Source organism: Hypanus sabinus, chromosome 3 (assembly GCF_030144855.1).
Source record: "Hypanus sabinus isolate sHypSab1 chromosome 3, sHypSab1.hap1, whole genome shotgun sequence".
Classification (NCBI taxonomy): Eukaryota; Metazoa; Chordata; class Chondrichthyes; order Myliobatiformes; family Dasyatidae; genus Hypanus; species Hypanus sabinus.
This window is the reverse complement of record NC_082708.1, coordinates 189,661,130-189,677,918: the sequence shown is the minus strand read 5'-3', so window position 1 is coordinate 189,677,918 and position 16,789 is coordinate 189,661,130. Positions and strand designations below refer to the sequence as shown.

General features: G+C 53.4%; 1 protein-coding gene across 1 annotated transcript in view; it reads right to left on the bottom strand.

Moving 5' to 3' along the window:
• LOC132391989 (shootin-1-like) overlaps positions 1-16,789 on the bottom strand; it is a 112,247-nt gene that overhangs the window by 68,404 nt on the left and 27,054 nt on the right. The window contains exon 3 of the mRNA XM_059965854.1: positions 3,301-3,358. Within this exon, the coding sequence (XP_059821837.1) occupies positions 3,301-3,358 (58 nt within the window). The remainder of the gene's footprint in view (positions 1-3,300; positions 3,359-16,789) is intronic.

The window sequence follows — 16,789 nt, the reverse complement described above, 5'->3', positions numbered from 1 at the left end:
TTAGGGTTAGTAAGTGGTAGGCATGCTACATTGGTGCCAGAAACAAAACGATGCTTACAGGCTGCCCAGCACAATCCTCGCTGATTTGATCTGATGCAAATGACACATTTCCCTGAACGTTTTGACGTCTCGATGTACACGTAACAGATGAAGTTAATCCTTATCTTTCCTCCTCTATGTAATAAAACTTGCCCCTCACATCTCCTCAAAACTCCCCTCACCATCTTAAAAGTAGTGCCCCTGGCACCTGTCATCTTTCCCTGGTAAAAAGATTCTGGTTATCTGTGCTATCTTCTCTTCTCATTATTTTCCTCTGTGGATGCAGTTCTCATACACCCAGCAGTGAGAACTGGATCAATCACCTTGCTGCTGACAACACTTCCCTCTCCCTGATGGAGGCTGCATGCTGGTGATTTCTTTGCCCTCTCCAAAGTCTCCACACCCTTCCTGTAATGGGGCAACCAGAACTGCACGCAATACTCCAGATGTGGTCTAACTAAAGTTCTCCACAATTACAACATGTCTTCCTGAGTCATACTCCGTGTCAAGCAGACCGTCTGCCTTCTTTATCACCCTCGCTACTCACATGGCCACTTCCAGGAGCTGTGAACTTGAACCTCAATATCACATATATCATGGCTGTCCAAGGTCCTACCATTAACTCTATACTTTCCTGTTTCATTTGATCTCCCAAAATGCAACACCTCCCAAATTAATCTCCATCTTCCATATTTGCAACTGGTCAGTGTCCTGCGGTATCCTTTGACGACCCTCCTCACTGTCCACAATTCCACCAGTTTTTGACACAGAGAGTAGTTGCTGGGTAGTGTTCAGAAATCTGATGGTGGAGGGGGAGAAGCTGTTCCTACACACGTGTCTGCAGGCTCCTGTACCTCTTCCCTGATGGTAGCAATGAGAAGAGGGCATGGCCTGGGTGGTGAGGGTGGATGCTGCCATCCTGAGGGTAAGGGGAGATTTGATGAAGAGTTTCACGACAGGTTTAGGGGTAGGTGAGCAAAGCATGGTGCTGGAAATCCAGACCAACACACACAAAATGCTGGAGGAACTCAGCAGGTCAGGCAGCATCCACAGAAATGAATGAAGAGACAACATTTTGGGCCAAGGCCCTTCGTCAGGAGCTGATGGGACAGAGATACAGGGAGGAGGAAGTGTTGTTGGCAATGAGGAGCTTGATCCAGATCTCACTGTTGAGTATAAGAGAACTGGATCTGTAGAGGGAAATAAACCTGCAGGCTCACAGGGAGAGCTGAGGTAGCACAGAGGGACAGCACCCATTCAATGGGCCACATGGCCTCTCTCCTCTGCTCAAGTGGTGGAGCAGCCACAGGGGAACAGCGACTCATCTCTGTTCCAGTGTGAGAAGCTGGAGTTTGTAGAGCAGAGTGTAGAACAGGACAACCGAGGAATGGTCAGAAACAGGGTAATATTACCCTGAGATCCATTGGCTCACAATGTAACCCTGCCCTCTGCCTTCACTACTACCCCCCCGCCACGTCGTGTTCTCTTCTCGTTCCTTCTGATCCACCTCCAGACCTCATCCTTACCTCCTTTCCCATTTCCCCTGCACCCATTTTCATCCCCCTCCTCGTTTCCTCCAATTACCACCCATACAACTCATCAGATCCCCCTCATTGTTCCCCCCAATTACCATCCCCACAACTCAACACATCCCCCTCTCCCCTCCTCATTCCCTCAAATTACCACCCCCACAACTCACCAGATCCCCCCTCCCCTCCAGTTCTGCGCCTCTTCCCTGATTTCACCTCCCTGACAGCCCAGAGTCTGGCATTGGGATACTGTTTGTGTTCCCGTTTATTACCCTCTGGTTCTGCCCCCCCTTAGAGCCCCCTCTCCACTCTTGCATGCTCTCATCTTCCCTCCTTTCACACCTGCCTCTCTCTCAACTTCACCTGCTCCTGCATTCATCTGCCCCCACCTCTTGCCCCTGCTTGATCCACCAATCACCCACCATCCTCTGAATCACCCCTGCCTCTCTGCTCTCTGTACAGGCCACCACCCCTCACCTCTCCATGATCCACCAATCACCCCCGGACTGGCCCCTTTGCCCTATGCTCTGGCCACCATCCCTCTCCTCTCAGCTCTGATGCAGGGTTACAACCTGAGACGTTAACACAGTCTACCCTCCCTCTGCCTTTTACAATTTTATAGCCTTCTCCCACTGGTCGAAGGCCTGGGCTTGTCTAGTGGTCAAAGGCCCAAAGTCTGCCAGTCCGGGCCAGGGACTGGTGGTCAGAGGTCCAGTGGCCTGTCAGTGAGTGGCTGGTAGGGAGGGTGAGAGAAAAGAGGCTGTTCAACACACACCTGATGCTGGAGGAACTCAGCAGGTCAGGCAGTATCTGTGGAGGTCGCCATTTTGGGCCAAGACCTTTTTGCTGTTGTTCAGCCGCACCTCATGGGAACCTCTGTCAGCACTGGAATATGTGGCGATACTCGCAGGCTGCCACCAACACATCCTTGGGTCGTGAAGGCAAACGAGGTCTTCCATGTACATTCAGCAGCCATTCTATTACCCACGTATGCTCATGGTCTTCTGCTGCTGTCGGCCATCACTGTTGTAATGTGTGCTTATCTGAGTTACTGACACCCTCCTGCCAGCTTGAACCAGTCTGGCCGTTCTCCTCTCTCATTAACAAGGTGTTTTCACCCTCAGAACTGCCACCCGCTGGATGATTTTTTTTTTGTATTGTTCTCTGCAAACTCAAGAGAATGCTGTGCGTGAAAGTTCCAGGAGATCAGCAGGTTCTCAGATACTCAAACCACCCCATCTGGCACCAACAATCATTCCACATTCAATGTCACTTAGGTCACATTTCTCCCCTATTCTGATGTTTTGTCTGGATAACAGCTGATCCTCTTGACCATGTCTGCACGCTCTGACACATTGCAATTGCTGGCACATGACTGGGTGATTAGATTTGTGTTACAGAACAGGTGTACCTAATAAAGTGGCCACTAATTGTACTTCTCCAGCACTCTAGGCTAGATCTCCATTGTGGAGGAGAAGAGGTGCAGTTAAGAGTAAGGACACTAGTGGGACCGAAGTCACGTATCGGCATAACTCCACAGAGTGCCTCCTACATGCCCTATCACCCCCGGCTCAGCTCAATGCTGGCAGGGACCAAATTCTAACCACGTGGAGGGTCCCGAGTGAACTGTCTTCGAACGTCACCGCCCGACACACTCCCATCAGATCTGGACCCTTGTGGTAAGCCAGAACCGACCCCAACACAACGTGCGGTAATGCGATTGGGAACTCACACTGCTGCATCTCCTTCAGTAACGTCTCACTCTGCAGGTCAGAAACCCAGTCCGCAGCCTGCAACAGATAGAAATGTTCTTCAGTCCATTGTCCAGCATCCTATCCCATCTATTCCTGATCATCTCACACTTATCTACAGTATCCCAACCCCAAATTGTGCACCCACCCGTAATCCAAACCCAACCTTAAACCACCCTAATAACCCTCAACCCCACCCGCAATCACTCCCTCTGTAACCCTCAACCTCACCCGTAATCACTCCCTCTGTAACCCTCAACCTCACCCGAAATCACTCCCTCTGTAACCCTCAACCCCACCCGTAATCACTCTCTGTAACCCCCAACCCCACCCGTAATCACTCTCTGTAACCCTCAACCTCACCCGTAATCACTCCCTCAGTAACCCTCAACCCCACCCGTAATCACTCTCTCTGAAACCCTCAACCCCACCCGTAATCACTCTCTGTAACCCTCAACCCCACCCGTAATCACTCCCTCTGTAACCCTCAACCCCACCCATAATCACTCCCTCTGTAACCCTCAACCCCACCCGTAATCACTCCCTCTGTAACCCTCAACCCCACCCGTAATCACTCCCTCTGTAACCCTCAACCTCACCCGTAAACACTCCCTCTGTAACCCTCAACCCCACCCGTAATCACTCCCTCTGTAACCCACAACCTCACCCGTAATCACTCCCTCTGTAACCTTCAACCACACCCGTAATCACTCTCTGTAACCCTCAACCCCTCCCGCAATCACTCTCTCTGTAACCCTCAACCCCACCCGTAATCACTCTCTCTGTAACCCCCAACCCCACCTGTAATCACTCCCTCTGTAACCCTCAACCCCACCCGTAATCACTCCCTCTGTAACCCTCAACCCCACCCGTAATCACTCTCTGTAACACTCAACCCCACCCGTAATCACTCTCTCTGTAACCCTCAACCCCACCCGTAATCACTCTCTGTAACACTCAACCCCACCCGTAATCACTCCCTCTGTAATCCTCAACCCCACCCGCAATCACTCTCTCTGTAACCCCCAACCTCACCCGTAATCACTCTCTGTAACCCTCAACCTCACCCGTAATCACTCCCTCTGTAACCCTCAACCCCACCCGTAATCACTCTCTCTGAAACCCTCAACCCCACCCGTAATCACTCTCTGTAACCCTCAACCCCACCCGTAATCACTCCCTCTGTAACCCTCAACCCCACCCATAATCACTCCCTCTGTAACCCTCAACCCCACCCGTAATCACTCCCTCTGTAACCCTCAACCCCACCCGTAATCACTCCCTCTGTAACCCTCAACCTCACCCGTAAACACTCCCTCTGTAACCCTCAACCCCACCCGTAATCACTCCCTCTGTAACCCACAACCTCACCCGTAATCACTCCCTCTGTAACCTTCAACCACACCCGTAATCACTCTCTGTAACACTCAACCTCACCCGTAAACACTCCCTCTGTAACCCTCAACCCCACCCGTAATCACTCCCTCTGTAACCCACAACCTCACCCGTAATCACTCCCTCTGTAACCTTCAACCACACCCGTAATCACTCTCTGTAACCCTCAACCCCTCCCGCAATCACTCTCTCTGTAACCCTCAACCCCACCCGTAATCACTCTCTCTGTAACCCCCAACCCCACCCGTAATCACTCCCTCTGTAACCCTCAACCCCACCCGTAATCACTCCCTCTGTAACCCTCAACCCCACCCGTAATCACTCTCTGTAACACTCAACCCCACCCGTAATCACTCTCTCTGTAACCCTCAACCCCACCCGTAATCACTCTCTGTAACACTCAACCCCACCCGTAATCACTCCCTCTGTAATCCTCAACCCCACCCGCAATCACTCTCTCTGTAACCCCCAACCCCACCCGTAATCACTCTCTGTAACCCTCAACCTCACCCGTAATCACTCCCTCTGTAACCCTCAACCCCACCCGTAATCACTCTCTCTGAAACCCTCAACCCCACCCGTAATCACTCTCTGTAACCCTCAACCCCACCCGTAATCACTCCCTCTGTAACCCTCAACCCCACCCATAATCACTCCCTCTGTAACCCTCAACCCCACCCGTAATCACTCCCACTGTAACCCTCAACCCCACCCGTAATCACTCCCTCTGTAACCCTCAACCTCACCCGTAAACACTCCCTCTGTAACCGTCAACCCCACCCGTAATCACTCCCTCTGTAACCCACAACCTCACCCGTAATCACTCCCTCTGTAACCTTCAACCACACCCGTAATCACTCTCTGTAACCCTCAACCCCTCCCGCAATCACTCTCTCTGTAACCCTCAACCCCACCCGTAATCACTCTCTCTGTAACCCCCAACCCCACCCGTAATCACTCCCTCTGTAACCCTCAACCCCACCCGTAATCACTCCCTCTGTAACCCTCAACCCCACCCGTAATCACTCTCTGTAACACTCAACCCCACCCGTAATCACTCTCTCTGTAACCCTCAACCCCACCCGTAATCACTCTCTGTAACACTCAACCCCACCCGTAATCACTCCCTCTGTAATCCTCAACCCCACCCGCAATCACTCTCTCTGTAACCCTCAACCTCACCCGTAATCACTCCCTCTGTAACCCTCAACCACACCCGTAATCACTACCTCTGTAACCCTCAACCCCACCCGTAATCACTCTCTGTAACCCTCAACCCCACCCGTAATCTCTCCCTCTGTAACCCCCAACCCCACCCGTAATCACTCTCTGTAACCCCCAACCTCACCCGTAATCACTCTCTGTAACCCTCAACCTCACCCGTAATCACTCTCTCTGTAACCCTCAACCCCACCCGTAATCACTCCCTCTGTACCCCTCAACCCCACCCGCAATCACTCCCGCTGTAACCCTAAATCACACCCGTAATCACTCCCTCTGTAACCCTCAACCCACCCGTAATCACTCCCTCTGTAACCCTCAACCCCACCCGTAATCACTCTCTGTAACCCTCAACCCCACCCGTAATCACTCTCTGTAACCCTCAACCCCACCCATAATCACTCTCTGTAACCCTCAACTTCACCCGCAATCACTCCCTCTGTAACTCCCAACCTCACCCGTAATCACTCCCTCTGTAACCCCCAACCCCACCTGTAATCACACTCTGTAACCCTCAACCCCACCCGTAATCACTCTCTGTAACCCCCAACCCCACCCGTAATCACTCCCTCTGTAACCCTCAACCCCACCCGTAATCACTCTCTCTGAAACCCTCAACCCCACCCGTAATCACTCTCTGTAACCCTCAACCCCACCCGTAATCACTCCCTCTGTAACCCTCAACCCCACCCATAATCACTCCCTCTGTAACCCTCAACCCCACCCGTAATCACTCCCTCTGTAACCCTCAACCCCACCCGTAATCACTCCCTCTGTAACCCTCAACCTCACCCGTAAACACTCCCTCTGTAACCCTCAACCCCACCCGTAATCACTCCCTCTGTAACCCACAACCTCACCCGTAATCACTCCCTCTGTAACCTTCAACCACACCCGTAATCACTCTCTGTAACCCTCAACCCCTCCCGCAATCACTCTCTCTGTAACCCTCAACCCCACCCGTAATCACTCTCTCTGTAACCCCCAACCCCACCCGTAATCACTCCCTCTGTAACCCTCAACCCCACCCGTAATCACTCCCTCTGTAACCCTCAACCCCACCCGTAATCACTCTCTGTAACACTCAACCCCACCCGTAATCACTCTCTCTGTAACCCTCAACCCCACCCGTAATCACTCTCTGTAACACTCAACCCCACCCGTAATCACTCCCTCTGTAATCCTCAACCCCACCCGCAATCACTCCCTCTGTAACCCTCAACCACACCCGTAATCACTACCTCTGTAACCCTCAACCCCACCCGTAATCACTCTCTGTAACCCTCAACCCCACCCGTAATCTCTCCCTCTGTAACCCCCAACCCCACCCGTAATCACTCTCTGTAACCCCCAACCTCACCCGTAATCACTCTCTGTAACACTCAACCTCACCCGTAATCACTCTCTCTGTAACCCTCAACCCCACCCGTAATCACTCCCTCTGTACCCCTCAACCCCACCCGCAATCACTCCCTCTGTAACCCTAAATCACACCCGTAATCACTCCCTCTGTAACCCTCAACCCCACCCGTAATCACTCCCTCTGTAACCCTCAACCCCACCCGTAATCACTCTCTGTAACCCTCAACCCCACCCATAATCACTCTCTGTAACCCTCAACTTCACCCGCAATCACTCCCTCTGTAACTCCCAACCTCACCCGTAATCACTCCCTCTGTAACCCCCAACCCCACCCGTAATCACACTCTGTAACCCTCAACCCCACCCGTAATCACTCTCTGTAACCCCCAACCCCACCCGTAATCACTCCCTCTGTAACCCTCAAACCCACCCGTAATCACTCCCTCTGTAACCCTCAACTTCACCCGCAATCACTCCCTCTGTAACTCCCAACCTCACCCGTAATCACTCCCTCTGTAACCCCCAACCCCACCTGTAATCACACTCTGTAACCCTCAACCCCACCCGTAATCACTCTCTGTAACCCCCAACCCCACCCGTAATCACTCCCTCTGTAACCCTCAACCCCACCCGTAATCACTCCCTCTGTAACCCTCAACCCCACCCGTAATCACTCTCTGTAACCCTCAACCCCACCCGTAATCACTCCCTCTGTAACCCTCAACCCCACCCGTAATCACTCCCTCTGTAACCCTCAACCCCACCCGCAATCACTCCCTCTGTAACCCTCAACCCCACCTGTAATCACTCTCTGTAACCCTCAACCCCACCTGTAATCACTCTCTGTAACCCTCAACCCCACCCGTAATCACTCCCTCTGTAACCCTCAACCCCACCCGTAATCACTCCCTCTGTAACCCTCAACCCCACCCGCAATCACTCACTCTGTAACCCTCAACCACACCCGTAATCACTCCCTCTGTAACCCTCAACCCCACCCGCAATCACTCCCTCGGTAACCCTCAACCTCACCCGCAATCACTCCCTCTGTAACCCTCAACCTCACCCGTAATCACTCTCTCTGTAACCCTCAACCCCACCCGTAATCACTCCCTCTGTACCCCTCAACCCCACCCGCAATCACTCCCTCTGTAACCCTAAACCACACCCGTAATCACTCCCTCTGTAACCCTCAACCCCACCCGTAATCACTCCCTCTGTAACCCTCAACCCCACCCGTAATCACTCTCTGTAACCCTCAACCCCACCCGTAATCACTCTCTGTAACCCTCAACCCCACCCATAATCACTCTCTGTAACCCTCAACTTCACCCGCAATCACTCCCTCTGTAACTCCCAACCTCACCCGTAATCACTCCCTCTGTAACCCCCAACCCCACCCGTAATCACACTCTGTAACCCTCAACCCCACCCGTAATCACTCTCTGTAACCCCCAACCCCACCCGTAATCACTCCCTCTGTAACCCTCAACCCCACCCGTAATCACTCCCTCTGTAACCCTCAACCCCACCCGTAATCACTCTCTGTAACCCTCAACCCCACCCGTAATCACTCCCTCTGTAACCCTCAACCCCACCCGTAATCACTCCCACTGTAACCCTCAACCCCACCCGCAATCACTCCCTCTGTAACCCTCAACCTCACCCGCAATCACTCCCTCTGTAACCCTCAACCTCACCCGTAATCACTCTCTCTGTAACCCTCAACCCCACCTGTAATCACTCTCTGTAACCCTCAACCCCACCCGTAATCACTCCCTCTGTAACCCTCAACCCCACCCGTAATCACTCCCTCTGTAACCCTCAACCCCACCCGTAATCACTCTCTGTAACCCTCAACCCCACCCGTAATCACTCCCTCTGTAACCCTCAACCCCAACCGTAATCACTCCCACTGTAACCCTCAACCCCACCCGCAATCACTCCCTCTGTAACCCTCAACCTCACCCGCAATCACTCCCTCTGTAACCCTCAACCTCACCCGTAATCACTCTCTCTGTAACCCTCAACCTCACCCGTAATCACTCCCTCTGTAACCCTCAACCCCACCCGTAATCACTCCCACTGTAACCCTCAACCCCACCCGCAATCACTCCCTCTGTAACCCTCAACCTCACCCGCAATCACTCCCTCTGTAACCCTCAACCTCACCCGTAATCACTCTCTCTGTAACCCTCAACCCCACCTGTAATCACTCTCTGTAACCCTCAACCCCACCCGTAATCACTCCCTCTGTAACCCTCAACCCCACCCGTAATCACTCCCTCTGTAACCCTCAACCCCACCCGTAATCACTCTCTGTAACCCTCAACCCCACCCGTAATCACTCCCTCTGTAACCCTCAACCCCAACCGTAATCACTCCCACTGTAACCCTCAACCCCACCCGTAATCACTCCCTCTGTAACCCTCAACCCCACCCGTAATCACTCTCTGTAACCCTCAACCCCACCCGTAATCACTCCCTCTGTAACCCTCAACCCCAACCGTAATCACTCCCACTGTAACCCTCAACCCCACCCGCAATCACTCCCTCTGTAACCCTCAACCTCACCCGCAATCACTCCCTCTGTAACCCTCAACCCCACCCGCAATCACTCCCTCTGTAACCCTCAACCCCACCCGTAATCACTCCCTCTGTAACCCTCAACCCCACCCGTAATCACTCCCTCTGTAACCCTCAACCCCACCCGTAATCACTCCCTCTGTAACCCTCAACCTCACCCGTAATCACTCTCTCTGTAACCCTCAACCCCACCTGTAATCACTCTCTGTAACCCTCAACCCCACCCGTAATCACTCCCTCTGTAACCCTCAACCCCACCCGTAATCACTCTCTGTAACCCTCAACCCCACCCGTAATCACTCTCTGTAACCCTCAACCCCACCCATAATCACTCTCTGTAACCCTCAACTTCACCCGCAATCACTCCCTCTGTAACTCCCAACCTCACCCGTAATCACTCCCTCTGTAACCCCCAACCCCACCCGTAATCACACTCTGTAACCCTCAACCCCACCCGTAATCACTCTCTGTAACCCCCAACCCCACCCGTAATCACTCCCTCTGTAACCCTCAACCCCACCCGTAATCACTCCCTCTGTAACCCTCAACCCCACCCGTAATCACTCTCTGTAACCCTCAACCCCACCCGTAATCACTCCCTCTGTAACCCTCAACCCCACCCGTAATCACTCCCACTGTAACCCTCAACCCCACCCGCAATCACTCCCTCTGTAACCCTCAACCTCACCCGCAATCACTCCCTCTGTAACCCTCAACCTCACCCGTAATCACTCTCTCTGTAACCCTCAACCCCACCTGTAATCACTCTCTGTAACCCTCAACCCCACCCGTAATCACTCCCTCTGTAACCCTCAACCCCACCCGTAATCACTCCCTCTGTAACCCTCAACCCCACCCGTAATCACTCTCTGTAACCCTCAACCCCACCCGTAATCACTCCCTCTGTAACCCTCAACCCCAACCGTAATCACTCCCACTGTAACCCTCAACCCCACCCGCAATCACTCCCTCTGTAACCCTCAACCTCACCCGCAATCACTCCCTCTGTAACCCTCAACCTCACCCGTAATCACTCCCTCTGTAACCCTCAACCCCACCCGTAATCACTCTCTCTGTAACCCACAACCCCACCTGTAATCACTCTCTGTAACCCTCAACCCCACCCGTAATCACTCCCTCTGTAACCCTCAACCCCACCCGTAATCACTCCCTCTGTAACCCTCAACCCCACCCGTAATCACTCTCTGTAACCCTCAACCCCACCCGTAATCACTCCCTCTGTAACCCTCAACCCCAACCGTAATCACTCCCACTGTAACCCTCAACCCCACCTGCAATCACTCCCTCTGTAACCCTCAACCTCACCCGCAATCACTCCCTCTGTAACCCTCAACCTCACCCGTAATCACTCTCTCTGTAACCCTCAACCCCACCTGTAATCACTCTCTGTAACCCTCAACCCCACCCGTAATCACTCCCTCTGTAACCCTCAACCCCACCCGTAATCACTCCCTCTGTAACCCTCAACCCCACCCGTAATCACTCTCTGTAACCCTCAACCCCACCCGTAATCACTCCCTCTGTAACCCTCAACCCCAACCGTAATCACTCCCACTGTAACCCTCAACCCCACCCGCAATCACTCCCTCTGTAACCCTCAACCTCACCCGCAATCACTCCCTCTGTAACCCTCAACCTCACCCGTAATCACTCTCTCTGTAACCCTCAACCCCACCTGTAATCACTCTCTGTAACCCTCAACCCCACCCGTAATCACTCCCTCTGTAACCCTCAACCCCACCCGTAATCACTCCCACTGTAACCCTCAACCCCACCCGCAATCACTCCCTCTGTAACCCTCAACCTCACCCACAATCACTCCCTCTGTAACCCTCAACCTCACCCGTAATCACTCTCTCTGTAACCCTCAACCCCACCTGTAATCACTCTCTGTAACCCTCAACCCCACCCGTAATCACTCCCTCTGTAACCCTCAACCCCACCCGTAATCACTCCCTCTGTAACCCTCAACCCCACCCGTAATCACTCTCTGTAACCCTCAACCCCACCCGTAATCACTCCCTCTGTAACCCTCAACCCCAACCGTAATCACTCCCACTGTAACCCTCAACCCCACCCGTAATCACTCCCTCTGTAACCCTCAACCCCACCCGTAATCACTCTCTGTAACCCTCAACCCCACCCGTAATCACTCCCTCTGTAACCCTCAACCCCAACCGTAATCACTCCCACTGTAACCCTCAACCACACCCGCAATCACTCCCTCTGTAACCCTCAACCTCACCCGCAATCACTCCCTCTGTAACCCTCAACCCCACCCGCAATCACTCCCTCTGTAACCCTCAACCCCACCCGTAATCACTCCCTCTGTAACCCTCAACCTCACCCGTAATCACTCCCTCTGTAACCCTCAACCCCACCCGTAATCACTCCCTCTGTAACCCTCAACCTCACCCGTAATCACTCTCTCTGTAACCCTCAACCCCACCTGTAATCACTCTCTGTAACCCTCAACCCCACCCGTAATCACTCCCTCTGTAACCCTCAACCCCACCCGTAATCACTCTCTGTAACCCTCAACCCCACCCGTAATCACTCTCTGTAACCCTCAACCCCACCCATAATCACTCTCTGTAACCCTCAACTTCACCCGCAATCACTCCCTCTGTAACTCCCAACCTCACCCGTAATCACTCCCTCTGTAACCCCCAACCCCACCCGTAATCACACTCTGTAACCCTCAACCCCACCCGTAATCACTCTCTGTAACCCCCAACCCCACCCGTAATCACTCCCTCTGTAACCCTCAACCCCACCCGTAATCACTCCCTCTGTAACCCTCAACCCCACCCGTAATCACTCTCTGTAACCCTCAACCCCACCCGTAATCACTCCCTCTGTAACTCTCAACCCCACCCGTAATCACTCCCACTGTAACCCTCAACCCCACCCGCAATCACTCCCTCTGTAACCCTCAACCTCACCCGCAATCACTCCCTCTGTAACCCTCAACCTCACCCGTAATCACTCTCTCTGTAACCCTCAACCCCACCTGTAATCACGCTCTGTAACCCTCAACCCCACCCGTAATCACTCCCTCTGTAACCCTCAACCCCACCCGTAATCACTCCCTCTGTAACCCTCAACCCCACCCGTAATCACTCTCTGTAACCCTCAACCCCACCCGTAATCACTCCCTCTGTAACCCTCAACCCCAACCGTAATCACTCCCACTGTAACCCTCAACCCCACCCGCAATCACTCCCTCTGTAACCCTCAACCTCACCCGCAATCACTCCCTCTGTAACCCTCAACCTCACCCGTAATCACTCTCTCTGTAACCCTCAACCTCACCCGTAATCACTCCCTCTGTAACCCTCAACCCCACCCGTAATCACTCCCACTGTAACCCTCAACCCCACCCGCAATCACTCCCTCTGTAACCCTCAACCTCACCCGCAATCACTCCCTCTGTAACCCTCAACCTCACCCGTAATCACTCTCTCTGTAACCCTCAACCCCACCTGTAATCACTCTCTGTAACCCTCAACCCCACCCGTAATCACTCCCTCTGTAACCCTCAACCCCACCCGTAATCACTCCCTCTGTAACCCTCAACCCCACCCGTAATCACTCTCTGTAACCCTCAACCCCACCCGTAATCACTCCCTCTGTAACCCTCAACCCCAACCGTAATCACTCCCACTGTAACCCTCAACCCCACCCGCAATCACTCCCTCTGTAACCCTCAACCTCACCCGCAATCACTCCCTCTGTAACCCTCAACCTCACCCGTAATCACTCTCTCTGTAACCCTCAACCCCACCTGTAATCACTCTCTGTAACCCTCAACCCCACCCGTAATCACTCCCTCTGTAACCCTCAACCCCACCCGTAATCACTCCCTCTGTAACCCTCAACCCCACCCGTAATCACTCTCTGTAACCCTCAACCCCACCCGTAATCACTCCCTCTGTAACCCTCAACCCCAACCATAATCACTCCCACTGTAACCCTCAACCCCACCCGCAATCACTCCCTCTGTAACCCTCAACCTCACCCGCAATCACTCCCTCTGTAACCCTCAACCTCACCCGTAATCACTCTCTCTGTAACCCTCAACCCCACCTGTAATCACTCTCTGTAACCCTCAACCCCACCCGTAATCACTCCCTCTGTAACCCTCAACCCCACCCGTAATCACTCCCTCTGTAACCCTCAACCCCACCCGTAATCACTCTCTGTAACCCTCAACCCCACCCGTAATCACTCCCTCTGTAACCCTCAACCCCACCCGTAATCACTCCCTCTGTAACCCTCAACCCCACCCGTAATCACTCTCTGTAACCCTCAACCCCACCCGTAATCACTCCCTCAGTAACCCTCAACCCCACCCGTAATCACTCCCACTGTAACCCTCAACCCCACCCGCAATCACTCCCTCTGTAACCCTCAACCTCACCCGCAATCACTCCCTCTGTAACCCTCAACCTCACCCGTAATCACTCTCTCTGTAACCCTCAACCCCACCTGTAATCACTCTCTGTAACCCTCAACCCCACCCGTAATCACTCCCTCTGTAACCCTCAACCCCACCCGTAATCACTCTCTGTAACCCTCAACCCCACCCGTAATCACTCCCTCTGTAACCCTCAACCCCACCCGTAATCACTCCCACTGTAACCCTCAACCCCACCCGCAATCACTCCCTCTGTAACCCTCAACCTCACCCGCAATCACTCCCTCTGTAACCCTCAACCTCACCCGTAATCACTCTCTCTGTAACCCTCAACCCCACCTGTAATCACTCTCTGTAACCCTCAACCCCACCCGTAATCACTCCCTCTGTAACCCTCAAGCCCACCCGTAATCACTCCCTCTGTAACCCTCAACCCCACCCGTAATCACTCTCTGTAACCCTCAACCCCACCCGTAATCACTCCCTCTGTAACCCTCAACCCCAACCGTAATCACTCCCACTGTAACCCTCAACCCCACCCGCAATCACTCCCTCTGTAACCCTCAACCTCACCCGCAATCACTCCCTCTGTAACCCTCAACCTCACCCGTAATCACTCTCTCTGTAACCCTCAACCTCACCCGTAATCACTCCCTCTGTAACCCTCAACCCCACCCGTAATCACTCCCACTGTAACCCTCAACCCCACCCGCAATCACTCCCTCTGTAACCCTCAACCTCACCCGCAATCACTCCCTCTGTAACCCTCAACCTCACCCGTAATCACTCTCTCTGTAACCCTCAACCCCACCTGTAATCACTCTCTGTAACCCTCAACCCCACCCGTAATCACTCCCTCTGTAACCCTCAACCCCACCCGTAATCACTCCCTCTGTAACCCTCAACCCCACCCGTAATCACTCTCTGTAACCCTCAACCCCACCCGTAATCACTCCCTCTGTAACCCTCAACCCCAACCGTAATCACTCCCACTGTAACCCTCAACCCCACCCGCAATCACTCCCTCTGTAACCCTCAACCTCACCCGCAATCACTCCCTCTGTAACCCTCAACCTCACCCGTAATCACTCTCTCTGTAACCCTCAACCCCACCTGTAATCACTCTCTGTAACCCTCAACCCCACCCGTAATCACTCCCTCTGTAACCCTCAACCCCACCCGTAATCACTCCCTCTGTAACCCTCAACCCCACCCGTAATCACTCTCTGTAACCCTCAACCCCACCCGTAATCACTCCCTCTGTAACCCTCAACCCCAACCGTAATCACTCCCACTGTAACCCTCAACCCCACCCGCAATCACTCCCTCTGTAACCCTCAACCTCACCCGCAATCACTCCCTCTGTAACCCTCAACCTCACCCGTAATCACTCTCTCTGTAACCCTCAACCCCACCTGTAATCACTCTCTGTAACCCTCAACCCCACCCGTAATCACTCCCTCTGTAACCCTCAACCCCACCCGTAATCACTCCCACTGTAACCCTCAACCCCACCCGCAATCACTCCCTCTGTAACCCTCAACCTCACCCGCAATCACTCCCTCTGTAACCCTCAACCTCACCCGTAATCACTCTCTCTGTAACCCTCAACCCCACCTGTAATCACTCTCTGTAACCCTCAACCCCACCCGTAATCACTCCCTCTGTAACCCTCAACCCCACCCGTAATCACTCCCACTGTAACCCTCAACCCCACCCGCAATCACTCCCTCTGTAACCCTCAACCTCACCCGCAATCACTCCCTCTGTAACCCTCAACCTCACCCGTAATCACTCTCTCTGTAACCCTCAACCCCACCTGTAATCACTCTCTGTAACCCTCAACCCCACCCGTAATCACTCCCTCTGTAACCCTCAACCCCACCCGTAATCACTCCCTCTGTAACCCTCAACCCCACCCGTAATCACTCTCTGTAACCCTCAACCCCACCCGTAATCACTCCCTCTGTAACCCTCAACCCCAACCGTAATCACTCCCACTGTAACCCTCAACCCCACCCGCAATCACTCCCTCTGTAACCCTCAACCTCACCCGCAATCACTCCCTATGTAACCCTCAACCTCACCCGTAATCACTCCCTCTGTAACCCTCAACCCCAACCGTAATCACTCCCACTGTAACCCTCAACCCCACCCGCAATCACTCCCTCTGTAACCCTCAACCTCACCCGCAATCACTCCCTCTGTAACCCTCAACCTCACCCGTAATCACTCTCTCTGTAACCCTCAACCCCACCTGTAATCACTCTCTGTAACCCTCAACCCCACCCGTAATCACTCCCTCTGTAACCCTCAACCCCACCCGTAATCACTCCCACTGTAACCCTCAACCCCACCCGCAATCACTCCCTCTGTAACCCTCAACCTCACCCGCAATCACTCCCTCTGTAACCCTCAACCTCACCCGTAATCACTCTTTCTGTAACCCTCAACCCCACCTGTAA